The sequence below is a fragment of the Ovis canadensis genome, chromosome 1 (genome assembly GCF_042477335.2).
Source record: "Ovis canadensis isolate MfBH-ARS-UI-01 breed Bighorn chromosome 1, ARS-UI_OviCan_v2, whole genome shotgun sequence".
Taxonomy (NCBI): domain Eukaryota; kingdom Metazoa; phylum Chordata; class Mammalia; order Artiodactyla; family Bovidae; genus Ovis; species Ovis canadensis.
This window is the reverse complement of record NC_091245.1, coordinates 112,071,301-112,086,565: the sequence shown is the minus strand read 5'-3', so window position 1 is coordinate 112,086,565 and position 15,265 is coordinate 112,071,301. Positions and strand designations below refer to the sequence as shown.

At 51.5% G+C, this 15,265-nt stretch overlaps 2 protein-coding genes across 3 annotated transcripts in view; one reads left to right on the top strand and one right to left on the bottom strand.

Annotated features, from left to right (window-relative positions):
• Nucleotides 1–893: 893 nt before the first annotated feature.
• On the bottom strand, nucleotides 894–14,884 carry NCSTN (nicastrin). The gene is made up of 17 exons (XM_069545722.1): nucleotides 14,670–14,884; nucleotides 13,117–13,221; nucleotides 10,656–10,779; nucleotides 10,128–10,249; nucleotides 9,562–9,707; nucleotides 8,650–8,800; nucleotides 8,202–8,311; nucleotides 7,815–7,967; nucleotides 7,087–7,191; nucleotides 6,826–6,903; nucleotides 5,810–5,982; nucleotides 3,964–4,066; nucleotides 3,760–3,855; nucleotides 3,199–3,286; nucleotides 2,764–2,918; nucleotides 2,302–2,514; nucleotides 894–1,731 (listed from the first exon to the last, which is right to left on the bottom strand). The coding sequence occupies exons 1-17, from the start codon at nucleotides 14,752–14,754 to the stop codon at nucleotides 1,609–1,611; spliced, it is 2,130 nt and encodes a 709-aa protein (XP_069401823.1). The 5' UTR covers nucleotides 14,755–14,884; the 3' UTR covers nucleotides 894–1,608.
• COPA (COPI coat complex subunit alpha) overlaps nucleotides 14,536–15,265 on the top strand; it is a 50,760-nt gene continuing 50,030 nt past the window's right edge. For both annotated transcript variants that reach the window (XM_069545707.1, XM_069545696.1), the window contains exon 1: nucleotides 14,536–15,008. In XM_069545707.1, coding sequence (XP_069401808.1) covers nucleotides 14,969–15,008 — 40 coding nt within the window. In that variant the 5' untranslated portion in view covers nucleotides 14,536–14,968. The remainder of the gene's footprint in view (nucleotides 15,009–15,265) is intronic.

The window sequence follows — 15,265 nt, the reverse complement described above, 5'->3', positions numbered from 1 at the left end:
AAGGTAAATAGTTCAATCAGGAAACTAAGAGGGGTGCTTAGGACTCTGAAAATGGCCAGTTCTTTTCCATCTCTGCTGTCTTCACACACGTTGGAGACAGGCTCTTGGCCAGCAGTGAGGAGAAGGCTGGCTTCAGCTGCCACTCCTGCAGGTTCCACGCTCAGCTGATTCAGCCCCTTCCCAGCAACATCCAGCAGCTCTGCCACACTCCAGAATTCTGCCTGTGAGGACCCAGGGAATTCGAGTACCTACCTAGCGCACAGAGATCCTTTCTAGAAGGGTGTAAAACTGCTCGTTTTGGTCTACATCATGCCCACTGACAGAGCCCAGACTGCTTAGTGTGCCACCCAAGCGTCTTTGTGACCTGCCGCAACCTCACTGCCTCAGTTTCTATGGCTCAGGCACACTGAACCACCTACAGTCCTCAAACGTGACCCATGCCTTTTCCTGGCTCTGTGCTTCCACATCTGGCGAGCTCTAAATCACTGCCCAAGTGCTTCCTCTCCGCAGCTTTCTAAATGCCACCACCACTGCCTTGAACCCCTCCATGTGCTGCCAGAGCACTGTGGAGAGGCTGTGATTTCTCCATTACCCCTAGTTGTGAGTGTATGTTTCTCCCTTCCCCCCAGATGTGAGTTACTCAAGGGTCAGGGCTGCTTGCTGTACTCCATTCATCTCTGTACCCCAGCTTGGGTCTCAGACAGGGAAAGAAATGTCTGTCGAATGCAGACCAGGGGCCAGAAGGAACTCTTCTGCTAGTGTCTGCTGTTTTTGACAGTCATACTGCTGGGGTCCTCTGGGGACTGAGAAGAGAGCACGGTGGTTGCAATTCTACGTCTCTAACGTAGGGTCATTGAACAGGGGGCTGGGGAAAAAATAGGTAATGTTACGGGTTGTGTGGGGCAGTCTCTTTTAATGAAACTCGCTATTTATATATTTACATACACACACATACACACACACACACACACACAGAAAAAGGAAACAAAAATAGATATTACAGCATAATAAAAATTACAACCAAGTACTGTGGGCTGGAGGTGGGATGCACCCCCCCCCCGCCCCCGGCAGCACACCCCCTTGATGTGCCATCTAAGGGCCTGGAGACGGGACAGCTGGAGGGAGACAGAAGGCTCAGCCCACAGATGGCCCTGTCCTCCTGAGGGCTTCCTTGTCATTTGTTCCTGGCATTCAACCCTTCATGTCCTTCCTGGTCAGGAAGGGAGAGGTGGGAGCAGGGAGCATGGGGAGGCACAAGACAGGAAGGAGAGAGAAAACGGACGCTGAAGAAGGGGAAGTTAGGGCAGACAGCTCTAAACCACCATGGGGCAGGAGTCAGACAGGAGCAGGAAGCTTCTATTTGTCATCCCAGGATCAGGCAGGGGCAAGGAAGAAGGAACGGGGACTAGCAGACAGGAAGGGGGAGATGCGGGCGGTGGGTGACTCGATTATCTCTCACTGTCTCTTTCGGGCAGTTCCGCTTTATGTCAACGTCAAGTCTGAGCCAGGCCCAGAGAGGTTCCATGACAAACTAGTGGTTTATGTCCCCGGGGGACAGATGATCTAGGAAGCACACTGCAGAGCTGGCAGGAAAAGCTGGGGTCGTCTTCAGTAAGACACAGATCCTGGTTCCCGGGGAGTGATGAAAAGGACGTCGGCTTTGGCATTGATGCAGTAGGTGACGATGAGAGAGAAGACGAGGATGCCGAAGCCCACTATCAGGGTGATAAACTGCAGGAGGGCGCGGGCAGGGAAGGAGAGAGGTGTTCTCAGAACTCCGGGCAGCTGTGGTGACTGCTCGGGGCGGGGAGGCAGGGCTGGCTCTAAGCACCAAGTACTAAGCAATCACAGGCAACATCTCCCCAGACTGGGGACTCAGTCTCCCCGTTTGGGAAGAGGAGTAAAATACCTCTGTCCTTGCTTTTGTACTTTTTACGTAAATTTTAAGCATCCTGAAGGTAGGGCCATGACTTTGATTCTCTGGTGGCCAATAACGTGACTGTGACCAGTGCTCAATAAGCATTAGAGTGACATTCTAGCTCTGTAGGTGGGTGAGCTGGGCGGGAGTGGAGCTGGGGAAGGGCTCCATACTGTCTCCTTGGGTCTCCATGGATGCACACGGCCAGGATGAACACATCAGCAAACTGTCCGTGAGGACCAGCTTCCTAACGGCGCATGCTGGCTGACCAGGGACAGGTGTGCAGCAGGTTTTGGGGGCAAATGAGAGCTAGCAGGGGTAAGAGACAAGAGGCAATAGAGAGAGGTCAAAGAGACCTCTGCCACCCACCCTCCCTATCTCACCTCCAGCTCTTTGCTGGCTATCAGAAATATCCGTGCGCGGATGTCTTTCCAGCGGCTCTCAGTCCACGTCGAGTATTCGGTAGAGCCCCACTGCTCCAGTTCAAAGGCAGGGGACAAGGCCCTGGCCAGGCGTGCCGTGGAACGCACACACCGGGGGAGCCGGTCCGTCTCATTGGCGTTCAAAGGGCCCTGAACCCAGGTGTACTCGTACAGCTGCACAGGACACAGGTCACAGCAAGGGGCTGATGCAGACCTCTCTCACCCGCTCCCTTTACCATGTAGTTAGTCCGTTTTGACCCAGGGTACTGCCTCTTCAGTACTCGAGTTCAATGGGCTGCATCCCTCCACCTCTCCACCCCAATCCCTTGGGTCCAACCAAGCCTAGGAGATCCAGCAACCGTCCCAGCGGAAGGAGGGGTGGAGGGGGCCCTGGGGTCCCCTCTGATGCCCACTACCACTCACATCCTTGTTTTCAGTGGGGACTTGACTCGGGTTCTGGCACTGCTCTCGGGTAAGGTCTAGCACCTTGCCAGTCAAGTTAGCCAAGGCATACTGTACAACGTAAGTGGCGTTGGTGGGGCTGGAGACAGCGATGTAATGCTGAAGAGGCCCGTCACCTGGGCGGAGACCACACGGAAAGGGGGGGATTCAGTGGGTGGAAGGGGGCGGGGCGGGGGGGGGGAGGCGCAGATGGGCAGGGCCAGAGAGAGCCCAAGATTGGCAGCAGCCGGAGAAGAGAAAGTCAAGAGAAGAGAATCCAACAAATTTCAGGAGGAGGAAAGGAAAACGGGGGGCAAGAAAATAGAAAAAACAAAGAAGTAAAGATTAAGTCAAAATGATGACTTTTCCTGTATCCCTTCCCTTGGTTAAGGACTCCACCCCACACCAGGTACTCACCCAGGTAGGACCTGAGGTCTGGCCTGAGGATAGACTGGAACCATGAGTTATTGGCTCTAACCAGGAACCCATAGAGCAGGCGAGTAACCTAGGATGGGGATATGGGGGAGACTTGCAGCCCAAGCAAAGTTTTATTAGTGGAGATTTCAGTCATGGGATAGGAACCAGACTGGCCAGACACTGGGGTAGGGAAAACGGTGGCTGGTGACAAGACACAGATGAGGCCCGCTGGGGGAACACCCAGGGCATCAGTGGTCCTCACCCACACATCCAGGCCTGCTAGATGCCAAGGTGTGGGAGACTACCAGGATGAAGGACGCAGTGGCCCACTGTGTGCCAGGGAAGCCGCTCAGCCGTGTCCAGCTCTGCGATCCCATGGACTATAGCCCACCAGGCTCCTCCATCCATGGCATTTTCCAGGCAAGAGTACTGGAGTGGGTTGCCATTTCCTTCTCCAGGGGATCTTCCCAACCCAGAGGTCCTGCATTGCAGGGAGACGCCTTACCGTCTGAGCCACCGGGGCAGACACACAGAAAGGAACCGGGGCCCACTTGCTCCTACCGTGTGGGGGTCAGCCTGTATGGTGTCCCTGAAGCTGGCTCCTCCTGCGAGCTGGTACAGTGCGCGTGCCAGCACCGTGGCTACACCTGCCAGAGCCTGCAGGAGGAGCAGAGGGGCTGAGTGGCCCAGATTCCCTGACCCCCAACACTGACACGTAAGCCTCGTGCACTGTGGCCCCCAGGCGCCCCCCAGCCCGGGTGCTACCTTGGCGGTGTCTGTCACAAAGTTCAGGTCCTCTTCGGGGCTCTGCCCTGCAGGGTAGGTCACATTGATGCTCTCAGCAGTGTCATAAATGCTTTGGTAATAGCTGTCAGGAAAGCCGGAATGAGCCTTGACTGCACTCAGCCAGGGCCCGGCCCTTTCCTCCCTCCACTGTCCCTTCTGCAGGAACTCGGGGTCTCATTTTCCCTCATCCGAGGATGAGGGGAGAGAGGAGATCAGGATTTCATACTGAAGAAGGAGCAGAGGCTGGGGAGGTAGGAATGCAGGTGAGAGTGCTTGAATACAAAGCCTTGTGTGACTGACAAGACAGAAGAGGCAAATGAGACCAAAATGCAGAATCTGCGCCTTCCTGGGAGATCCTAAAACATAAGCAACACTTCTGTGTCGTTTGGGTCAGAGATACAGGAGGGTGGCTGAGAGAACCCTACCACACATTATCAGAGCAATCGTATGACTGTTTCCATGCACATTCATATTGAAGGTGGCTGGGAGCAGAGGATGACGAGCAGGCCTGTCCACAGACATGTAACACTACACAGGGTTAAACCACCTCAATACGCCTTGGAGCCCCAAGGAGGCAGATCTCAGAAGAGAAGGAAGGCGAGAGCTCCCAGCCTCTACCATCACTGAATAGCCTGCCCCACAAGGAATCAAGTCGATCACATGGTCAAGTCCAGCGTGTGCTCAAATGATGGATCACCTCTCACCACACAGTAGCACAGAAGATAGGTCTGGAGAAGAAAGCTGATCTTACGTTCTGGAACTGTCACCACCCCAAATAAATGAGAAGGTGCTACTGGGCAGAGGCTGGAGAACCAGAGCTTATGCATTTTGATTCAGAAATTCACTTGGGGGCTTCCCTGGTGGCTCAGTGGTAAAGCACCTGCCTGCCAGTGCAGGAGATGCCGACTCGATCCCTGGGCCAGGCAGACACCACATACCACGCACCAATTCTGAGACTGTGCTCTGGAGCCCAGGGGCCCCAACTACCGAGACCAGGCAGCACAGCTACTCGGGCCCTCGAGCCCATGCTCCACAACACACTGAAAGGCCCACGCACGCAACTAGAGTGGTCCCCACGCACCACAGCTAGAGGAAAGCACAGCGACAAAGACCTAGTACCACCAAAAAAAAAAAAAGTTAAAAAAAAAAAAGAAACTCACTTGGCCTGTTGGAAGAAGGGAAGGGAGGCTGGGGGCCTAGCAGTCCAGCCTGAGTAAAGTCCCATTGCCCTTGGCATCGAGTTAGCGGCAGTTTAGGGGTGTCAGGACTGGCAGAAAAGTGACTAGCATGGCCTTGCCCCAATCTCTGCAGCCCCCTCGGCTGCAAGAACATTTTTACACCCACACTGAACCACATGCAGTTACCACACAGTAAGAACATGTGACATTTCAGGGTGAGTACCATCTGTGTCCCCCGCGGGCCAGCCCTGGGCAGGGGACAGCTCCATGTCCTCCGGCCACGGGCTCCCCATCACCACTGTACTGTGCATTTGTAACGATGCCCTCTGCTGGCAGCCCTGGGGAACTCGGGCCCCTGGAGAGCGTGGAGAGGTGGAACAACGGGTTAGGAGTACCGAGCTACGAAGGGACTCAGCTGAGGACTGCATTCTAAAATGAACTTCTAGTCCAACGAGAGGATCATGTGAGATGAGAACAGGACACTGAGCAAAGAGCACAGATTGACCTGCGGTTCTGGAGAGGGTGGCATGGGGATAGGAGCGAGCAGGGGTTCCTCTTGACACAGGGACTCTGTTCCTCTGCGGACCTCAAACTGCAGAACAGACTCTCTTCAGGAATGTCAAGGAGGCGGGCTGGGCAACTCTTACAGGTTATGGAAGGAATCAGAGTGGTCAGCAAGAACAACGCCAGAGACGTTTCGTGCCCGAAGAAATCGCTGCAGAGAAGACGGTGGCAGAGGCTGGGACTGATTCAGTCTCCTGAGGACGACAGTGGGGACAGCAGCGCTGCTCTGCTCCAGGGTGCTCAGGAGCGCCTCCACCTGGGAGAGGAGGGGCATGAGCTGACGGAGGCTGTGAGGGGAGGAAGCAGGAGGCCCCTCAGACCTGCAATGCTCCCCAACTTTCAAAGCAGCCCTAAATCCACCTGGATCTAAATCCTGCAAGCCTTTTGGTATCAAGCCTCTCTGGATTTTCCTGCAGCATCTACTATCCTGTTTAAATCACCACACAAAGACGGAAGAGATCTGTGGTGGGTTTTTTTTTTTTTTCCATATTTATAGGTAAACCCAACTGTCCTCAGGACATTGTCTTAGCCGATGTGTTACTTATTATTTACTGTGCAGAACTGGAGGAGCAAAAAAATAATACAAAACAGTGCTGAGTGCCATACCAGTAGTCCACTCTAGGCTGTAAGAGGCACGGGGGGGTATTGAAGCTGGGCTGGCAGGAAAAGGAACTCAGGGACAAAACAGACCTATAGCTGTACTTTGAGGGAGAGAGGGTCTTGAACAAGAAGTGAGAAAAGTGGAAAACAGTTTGGGTAGGGAGTTTGACACAGCCAGGAATGGGGCAGGGTAAGCAGGACAGCCGGGTCCCCGGGGTAGCAGAGAAGAAAGGAGACACCCACACCCTGTCCTAAGTGGGCAGTGATAGTTCGCTAGGTACCGAATGATCAGAGAACTACCCATCCCAGGGAACAGTGACAAGAGCTGAGCTCATGGTTTTCCCGGGGAACTGGAACAGGTGGGGAGTTCACCCTTTAGTCAACACCCAACCTAAGGTCCTGTCTCACACGCCCTGGAGGCTGGTGGGGATAAGGCCAGGGCAAGCCCATATTTTGAGCTGCTGAAACAGGAAGTGAGGGGAAGAGATGCTCAGGTTACCTGGTTTAGTACAGTTTCATTTTTCTGAGACATGGGGTCTGTGTGCATCCAAAGCTCTAGTGAGTTTCTTAAGGCCACCTGGAGGTAAGACAAAGGAGCAACGTTTATAGTTAAGTTTCCCCTTCTGGCCCATACCAGGAAGAAAGGAGTGGGAGCAGAAGTCAAGGGAAGGGGCGGCAGCACCTTCAGTGAGGACGAGGGAGTAGCTGAGGGAAAGCTTTGAGGAGGAAAGGAAGAGTAGGGAGGAGATGTGCCACACACCTGTCCCAGCTCCACAAATGAGTCGATGTTCTCTAGCTGCACAGGAAAACTGCCCTTCTCCATGTCGTAGACCATTCTCGAGCTGCCAATGTAGTCAAAAGTTTCCTGAGGGGCACAGACAGGTGGGAAAGGGAACAGAGATCCCATAGCATGAGGGCAGCCTCAGTGACCTGGGGCCAGATCCTCAGAGCTCTAGGCACAAAGGCTACTACTGTCCGCGCTATCTCAGCTGCCGGCCAGCCGAGTCACACGACCCTGCCCTCCTCCCTACCCTGCCTCCCAGCTGCAGCGAGGCCTCACATGTGTGTGTCTCAGGACTTCTTGAGCCCAGACATGGGGAGGGCAACAGTGGCAGAGACCCAAGGCGGACACCAGCTGTTATGTGCCTGCTTCTTGCTTCTCCCCTCACCTCCACCCACTTAGCCACAGATGCTGGTTCCCCTACTCCGTGGCCAGGCTGTGGCGGCGGTAGGGAGAGGCGGGAGCCTCAGGGCTCCTGGGTCCACAGAATAAAAAGACTCCATCAGTGGGGGAGTGAGGGAGTTGGCAGTTTAGCAATTCTGGGTCAGGGTGCAAATGCTTCCTGTGATGAGGGAGCCTGAAGGGGAGACTTTCCAGGAGCTGAATAACAACTAGACCAAGTGCTGAGATCTTCCCCAAACCACAGCCCTTCTCACCTTTACTACCTGCTTCTTCCCGCCATCCCACCCCAGCGAAAGAGCCCTCACCCCTTGGAAGAAGACAAACATGACGTTGCGGGGCAGGGTGGCCACGTCAGGTGCCTTCTGCAGGGCTTCAGCTGCAGCCAGCTGCGTGATGAAGGAGGCGACGGCGCTTTCAGCCCCTGGGGCCACGTTCCAGAAAAAAGAACGGCTGTCCAGCTGGGCGCAGCAGACAAGGCAGAGGGGTACACTTTGAAAATGGAAATTCGAGCCAGACCCTAGTCCCCCTTCCCCTGCTCTGGCCAAGAAAACATCCATATCCTGGGGCAATGGCTAGATGCCCACAGTCCAGAGCCTGCTCCGTCTGAGGCTCCCCACGGTAGCAACTTAGACGCCTGATAACCCCGTCCTTTCTGTGCCAGTCCTGCCCACCCCAATCGGGCCAACACTCACTCGGGTGGCAGCCACCACAACCCTGTCATCGGGCTCCAGCGTCCTAGATGTATTTATAGGCTTCAGCATGCTCCATACATTGAAGTCGGACAGGGGGTCACAGACGACTTCTGAACAGGACACAGTAAGGGAGAAGGCGGCTGCGGAGGCGGCCTCTGACCAGGGCCCCGCGGACTCTGCGAGTCACTTCCCTGACTCCGTTCTTCCACATCACTTTCTCTGCCGCTGGAGACAACCTACCTTGATTTGTGTGGAACCATTCTGGTTCTTCCGCCCGGTGCCCCCTGCTCTGCCCAGCGCCCCCTGCTGGGCCCACCCCACCCGGCCCCTACAGCGGGCTCAGCCACGCCCGCTGGCCGCCCCTTTGGCCCACTCGGTGCTCCCTGCTCTGCCCAGCGCCCCCTGCTGGGCCCACCCCAGGCAGCCAGCTCACCCCGGCGTGCCCCACCTGGGCTGATGGTGAATGAGCTCTGGATGAGGTTGCGGCGCATGCAGGTGACGGTGCTGACGACGGCGTGCATGTGCGAGAAGAGCTGCATGGCACACAGCGGGAAGGCCGGCGCCGAGCCGTTTGGACTCAGGTTGTGATCTCGGTAGCACTACAAGGGGAGGAGGACCCCGGTGAGGCTGGAGCTGTAGTGTCCCTCCCATACCCCCAAAAGGAGGAAGGCCCGGCTCCATCCTTCAGCCGCTCCCACATCTGTCCCTGAGCTACAGGACTGTGCCCTGTCTGGTACAACCACAGGGGCTATAAGGTCAAAGAGAACAAGTCACCAAGGGTCACAGACTCAACGACTTAGCTGGGGCTGATGAAATTACCCTATACCAAATGGCCTGGCTCAATATGGAGCTTCTTTCTAGTATGATTTGCTGTAAAGAGCACCAAACTGGGAGATGAAAAAGCAAATTCAAGATAGCCTGGACATCAACTCACCATGAAACTTTTGCACAAACCTCTTAACTGCTCTGTGTATCAAAATTAGAGAACATTAGCTTAGAATTAGAGAACACTAGAGCTAAAAAGAACTTCAGAAATTACTAAACTGAATCTCTCAATTCCTAGTCCAATGCTCTTTCTTACCATACAAAGTGTTCTTAATCATGGCTCTACAGCTTATCTCATATTAAATATTCTTTATGTTTTGTTCTAGTCTAAAAGCCTTTAATGTTATACTTTAAGGCAGGAGAGAAATAGGAGAGAAATAGGAGAGGGGAATATGAAAAAAATAAACCTCTTGGCTCTTCTTAGGGCAACGGCCTTTCAGAGGGTAGACTAGTACAATGAGGCTCCCTCCAAACAGGAGGAGAGCCTAACAAATAATTCTAAGTAAGAAGTGCTAAGAGCTGGCGGAGTCATTACCTGCTTAATGACATTAGTTTCATTTTCATCTTCAAGAAGAAAGATGGGGAAACTGAAATCTTCATAAGCCAAGCCGTCGCCCACCTTGTTCCACTGAAAGGCTTTGCAGTGAGCAAACTGTGACCCATAAGAGTCGGAGTAAATACCTGAAAGGGAGGACAGGAGATAGGATGTTGGGACACCAAGCACTTAGAAACCAGGTAAGGGAGGAGGGCTAGGATATCACAGGGTTGGGACTAAGAGCTCCAAAGGAGGGAGTGACTCAAAAAGAAGTAAGCATCAACTTCTCATCACCTACAGTAAAACAGACACTGGTATCAGGGACCCCTAGGCTAGCCAGTTGGGGATCTGAACACGTGACAGAAAGGGAGAGTGGAAGGTAAACAGAGGATGGGGGAGCAGGAGACAGAAGAGATGAGTGGCAAAGACAAAGAAATCTTCTGTTTGGGAGGTAGCTGCTCACGGTATACACAAACACGTACTCCTTCATAACCTCCACCCCCCAGAGAACGAAGCAACGATGAGCTCTGGGTGACAGCAGTCTGCCCTGACCCACTGGGGCTTACCAAACCCATCATTGGGACATTGCACACTGGGAGAGAAGCCTGAGGCAGGACTGGGCTTGGCTAAAGACACTGCAAGACCAGCAATTCGGCCGGATCTCCCCTTCAGCTTCTCCATCACATCCCTGGAATGGGGCGACAATGCCATGAATGAAGGCAGGGAGATTATCAGGCAGCCTGACATCCTGCCCTCTAGGGTGGAAACAAATGCAGAATTAGGGGCATCACCACTGCTGACTCATTTCTTGTCTTTCAGCTTCTGCATGAAAACTATGACCTAATCTGAGCTCAAGGCTTCATCTCATCTACCGTATCTCTGTACATCCCTTTCCTTCCTGGGGTCCTTACGCACCTAGAGTTCTACTTACAAGGTCACTGGGACTCCTTTTGATGGCACATCTTTTGCTCTGAGCACCAACCCACCCCCTGCCTGGCAGGACCAGGGCAGCTTACACTCACAAGCTGGAAAACTGTTCACTGACTCTCCCCTTGTCTGGATGCATTTGCCCAGCAGGAACACCGAGTTCTTACCTGGTAAAGAGTGTGCCCTCTAGCAGAACCACGTAAGGGGGGTTAGGGCCATCAGTCAACACCCACTGCAGGTCCTCTTTCTTCTCTACTACGTGGATAACCCCTGTGTCCCCACTAATGGAAGCTGCCAGGATAGAATGAGTTAAATTAAAGCATCTACAGCTAACAATTCTGACTTTGCCTCACTGATTCTGCAGATTATTCACCACCACCACCACCCCCTGCCCCCCACTTCCAAAATGTCACAAGACGCTGGGTTAATGCAGCCAACTCTAGAGTGAAACTGAAGGGCAGAACTGCCCTGGTTCCATCTGAAGATTACTAGGAAGAAATGGAGGACAAAAGAGCTCAGAAGTCTTATTACAGTCCTTGCTTGTTAAATGTCAGAAAGGCTCTGTGATCTTCATTTTCTTGTCCTCTTCCCTCAACCTCACTAAGGCTTACATATGAGATTCTGTAGCAGTAGACACCAAAGTTTTTTAATATGTGTTTTCTCCAGGAAATGGCAGGCTCTAGATGTCAAGCCTGGAGTTCCAGCACTAAATCTTCCTTTGTGCAGACTTCCATGCCCTCATAGCCTCCATGGATCTCCATTCCTTTGCCCTATTTGGGTAAGACTTCACTTGCTTTTGGTCAGTTTTGGGTAAGGTTAAATCAAGAGGTTCAAGGAGATCTGTAGAACAGAACTTCCCAAATGATGGTCCTCAAAGAGATTAGATGTGCTGATATTAAAGTCCTCTCATTTCTGGGGACCAAGCATCTCCAAAGACCTTAGGCTGTTCACCCCAGGCCAGGAGCAGACACATATATTACTCCAGGATGCTTTACGGATAACTTGGAAGTATCTCATACCATAGGGAAAGAGTTAAAGAAAAGGAACGCAAAGAAAGCTATAGATTACCCCTTTTGAGCACTTTTAGAAGGGTCCAATAGAAACAGCATCAGAAACAGAAAATCAAACCTAGGTCTTTTACTCCAAATTTAAGAGGGTGTAGCTTGCTCAGGATGGACAGATATGCAGTAAGATTTAGAAATAAGTAGGCTGAAAAGGAAACAAGATCCTAATGAGGAAGTGGCCAGAGACCAGCCCCGCCCCTCTCGCCTCTCTGTATTGGCTCCAGGCTTTATCTCCACAGGCTACTGCTTTGCTTCCCACAGGGCTGCTCTAAGGACATGTAGCCGAAGGACTCAGTGCCAGAGGGGATACTGTAGAGCTCAGCTTCAGGAGGATGGGAGCCTAGCTTTTTGCACTAAAGTGGAGTTCCAGCAAGACCAGCAATACAGTCCGATCTCAGTCCACACTGGACTTGACTCCCCTCTCCTCACAAGACTAGTTTAAGAATGAGGTCCAACAAAAATTTTACTTGGAGCTGTTTGGAACCAGTTAACCCACTCCCAGTACTTGCTGTAACAAGGACATGGATAATTAACACAGAATATAGCCAAGGGATGGGTGGGTAGAAGAACAGTAATTGCCACCTTGAGCAAGTTCTTCACTTCCAATGTCTAGTTTTCTCCAACCAAATGAGAAGGTTTCAGACAATTACAAAGTACTGCTGAGATGGCACTTAGCATCACCAATAAACATCTATTAAAGGTGATCTGACTTTCAGCTTTGTGCACTTATATTCCAACCATTTTTACAGGAATGAACAGATTCAGAGGGAACCAATTTGATGAAGAAGCCAAGATCTGACTTTAAGTTTCCTGCATCCCTGCCAAAAACTACATTCTACCAAAGCTACTATCCAACAAACAAAATTTGAAGACAACAGGTTAAGTAGCAAGGAACTGGAGAATTCGGCCTTTTGATTACAACTTTTTTCCCCTCGTAGTTTTATAAACATAACATGTTGACATGGGACACATTTATAAAACATAAAGACACATTTAAATGCTTTATTATTTCCTCTTGCAACTATTTGGCTTTCTCAATGTCTTCTTCTTCAAAGGGTTCACTGCCTTAAAGAAGCTCATTTTGGTTCCAAAAAGAGCATTCAGAGTGCAGATGATGACTGGACTTCATAGAATATGAGGCTTTTTCTCCTAAGAAAGAGTATAGCTTTCTACCTAACTTACTGGGTGGTTAAGAGTCCTAGATTAGAACTTAGACCACCAAATCCAAGCTTCATCACTGACCAGCAGGACAATCTTAGAAGTTACTCACTTCTCTAAGTCTCTGCTTCATATTGGTAAGATGGAGGGTAATAACAGGGGGGGCTACTTCATGAGGTTGTTGTGATGGTTAAATGAGATGCACATATAACAAGTTTAGCATGTAGTATTTCCTCAATGTTTGTTCTTATTAATTATCTCGCCTGGTTTGACAAATGGTTCTCTACCACCTACTACCCTCATCGCCTAGTTTGTGTTGAGGTTCCCCACAAGACTTGAATCATTACACCCAGGGGACAGACTGAAATGTCAACAGCCACGAACACAGTTCCCAATCTCAACTCACACTGGCAGCCAATCTGATGTGTAGCATTAAGCAGACGGACACAGGGAGCTGTTTTATTTAAGGGGATGTAGATCTTCCTCTCCACTGAGTTTCCTTCGCACAAACCTGATCAGAAGATATAAAAAATGTAAGAAGAAATTGGAAGACATTGGTGATAGCCTCTGTCAGACCACAACTAGGTTGAATGGTTTTGGGTATATCATACTTTCCAAAATGGGACTGATGTCTACCCTTCTCACCTCCTGGGAACATTACTGGAACAAATAAATGCACTCAGCTATGTACCACATACGGTTGCTACAAATCATAAAGCAACTGACATTGAAGCTTAAAGAGGAAACACTTGATTCATCAAAACAAAGGCATTTAACATTAGATGTACCTGCTTCTGGTTGCATACTCAACCACACTTCCATTTTTCTACTCTGTATATACATCACTAATTAGTTAATAAACTGGTGCCAGTCTAAGAATATAGATTACAACAACAACAAAAGTCTCCCTGAGACATTTTTCCAGGAATCTGAACAGAACTGGGAGAAAACTTATGCCATATCCCCTGCCAGTTAATCTAATATCAGTAAGTAATTTGTGTGTGCCCACAGCGTGGGGCAGCTAGTTTTTCCTTTGTTGTTGTTGTTTAGTCACTAAGTCCAGTGCCACTCTTTTGTGACCCCATGGACTGTAGTCCCCCAGGCTCCTCTGTCCATGGGATTTCCTAGGCAAGAATACTGGAGTGGGTTGCCATTTCCTTCCCCAGGGGATCTTTACCGACCCAGGGATCTAATCAGCGTCTCCTGCATTAGCAGGCGGATTCATTATCACTGAGCCAACAGGGAAGCCCGGTTTCTCCTTTGGAGGTCTTTAACACAAACAATCTCAATTTGGGGGAAGGTATCATCATGTTTATAAACAAGCATGTTTGCATTTTAGGGCCTCATATACCAGAAAGTAAATGCGTGTAGGCAAACACCTGTGCACAGTATAAATGCCTAAAGTTCCTTGAGTCATTATTTCACAGCATAAACAGTTAAAAGAACTAATATCTTACCTTAGTCTCACTTTATTAATGGGACAAACCGAGGTGAAGCACAGGGACGCGTGTTTACGGTGGAATCAACAGAGAAAGAAATAAGGCATCTACCTTCCTTAGCGCTGCAATGCACCCACAGAACCAGGCGCTTTCATCTTAAAAGTCTAAACGCATTGGAAAGAAAGCTGAACTCTTAACACTTGTCCTTTCTGATTTTGAATGGGGTGGCTGGGCCGTGGGGGAAACGAGGTATCCGGACAAAGTGGGAGAGAGTTGAGCTGGAAGTTCAAGAAGAGGCCTGGAAGAGGAAATCGGGAGACTTGACCTGCCGCGGGGGAGAGGGGACCCTCAAGTCCAGGCAAAGGGGGAACTTCTGTTGTAGGAACGAAAAAAAGAGGATTTACAGGGTGGGGGGACGGAGGGGCTGCTGGGACCAGATGGGAGACGGCAGCGCTCGCGGCTGGGCAGATCCGGAGGGTTCTCCTTACAGACTGGAGCTCACGGGCAGGGGAGGCCTCACCTGCCAGTAGGGCGCAGAAAGACAGAAGGCGAAGAAGACTCCTACTTCCCGGGTCAGCCACAGAGCCGCCCCCAGCGGTGGCCATCTTGCCTCTTGGCTGAGCGGAAGCCTCAATTCCCACCTTCTCCGGCAGTGGCCTCTCTAGGCGAACCTTGGCTTCGTCTCTATGGCCCGGAGCTCCTGGGGCCGGAAGTATTCGCGGAACTTCCGGGAGTCGGGGCGGAGGGACGCTGACGTGGAGGCAACCAAAGGGCGGCAGGGAGTGTCAGGACTCGGATTAACAACTCGGAGCCTGAAGGATGCTAACCAAATTTGAGACCAAGAGTGCGCGGGTCAAAGGTAATGGAGATTAAAAGAGGGGGCGCGGAGGCTGGATGTCAGGGGCAGCCCTGTCACTGGGGAAGAGAGAGGGAAGATTTAACGGGCTGAATTGGGCCCACCGTACGAACCTAGAGGAACCTGAGACAGAGGGAGGCTTTTAGGCCTGGCGGCGATTCACCTGCAGTCCTGTCGCCTTTGGTTTGCCCTTGGGATTTGGTTTAACTGTAGTGGTTAACGCACCGCAGGAGGTTCGTTTGGCTCGCCCCCTGTTTCTT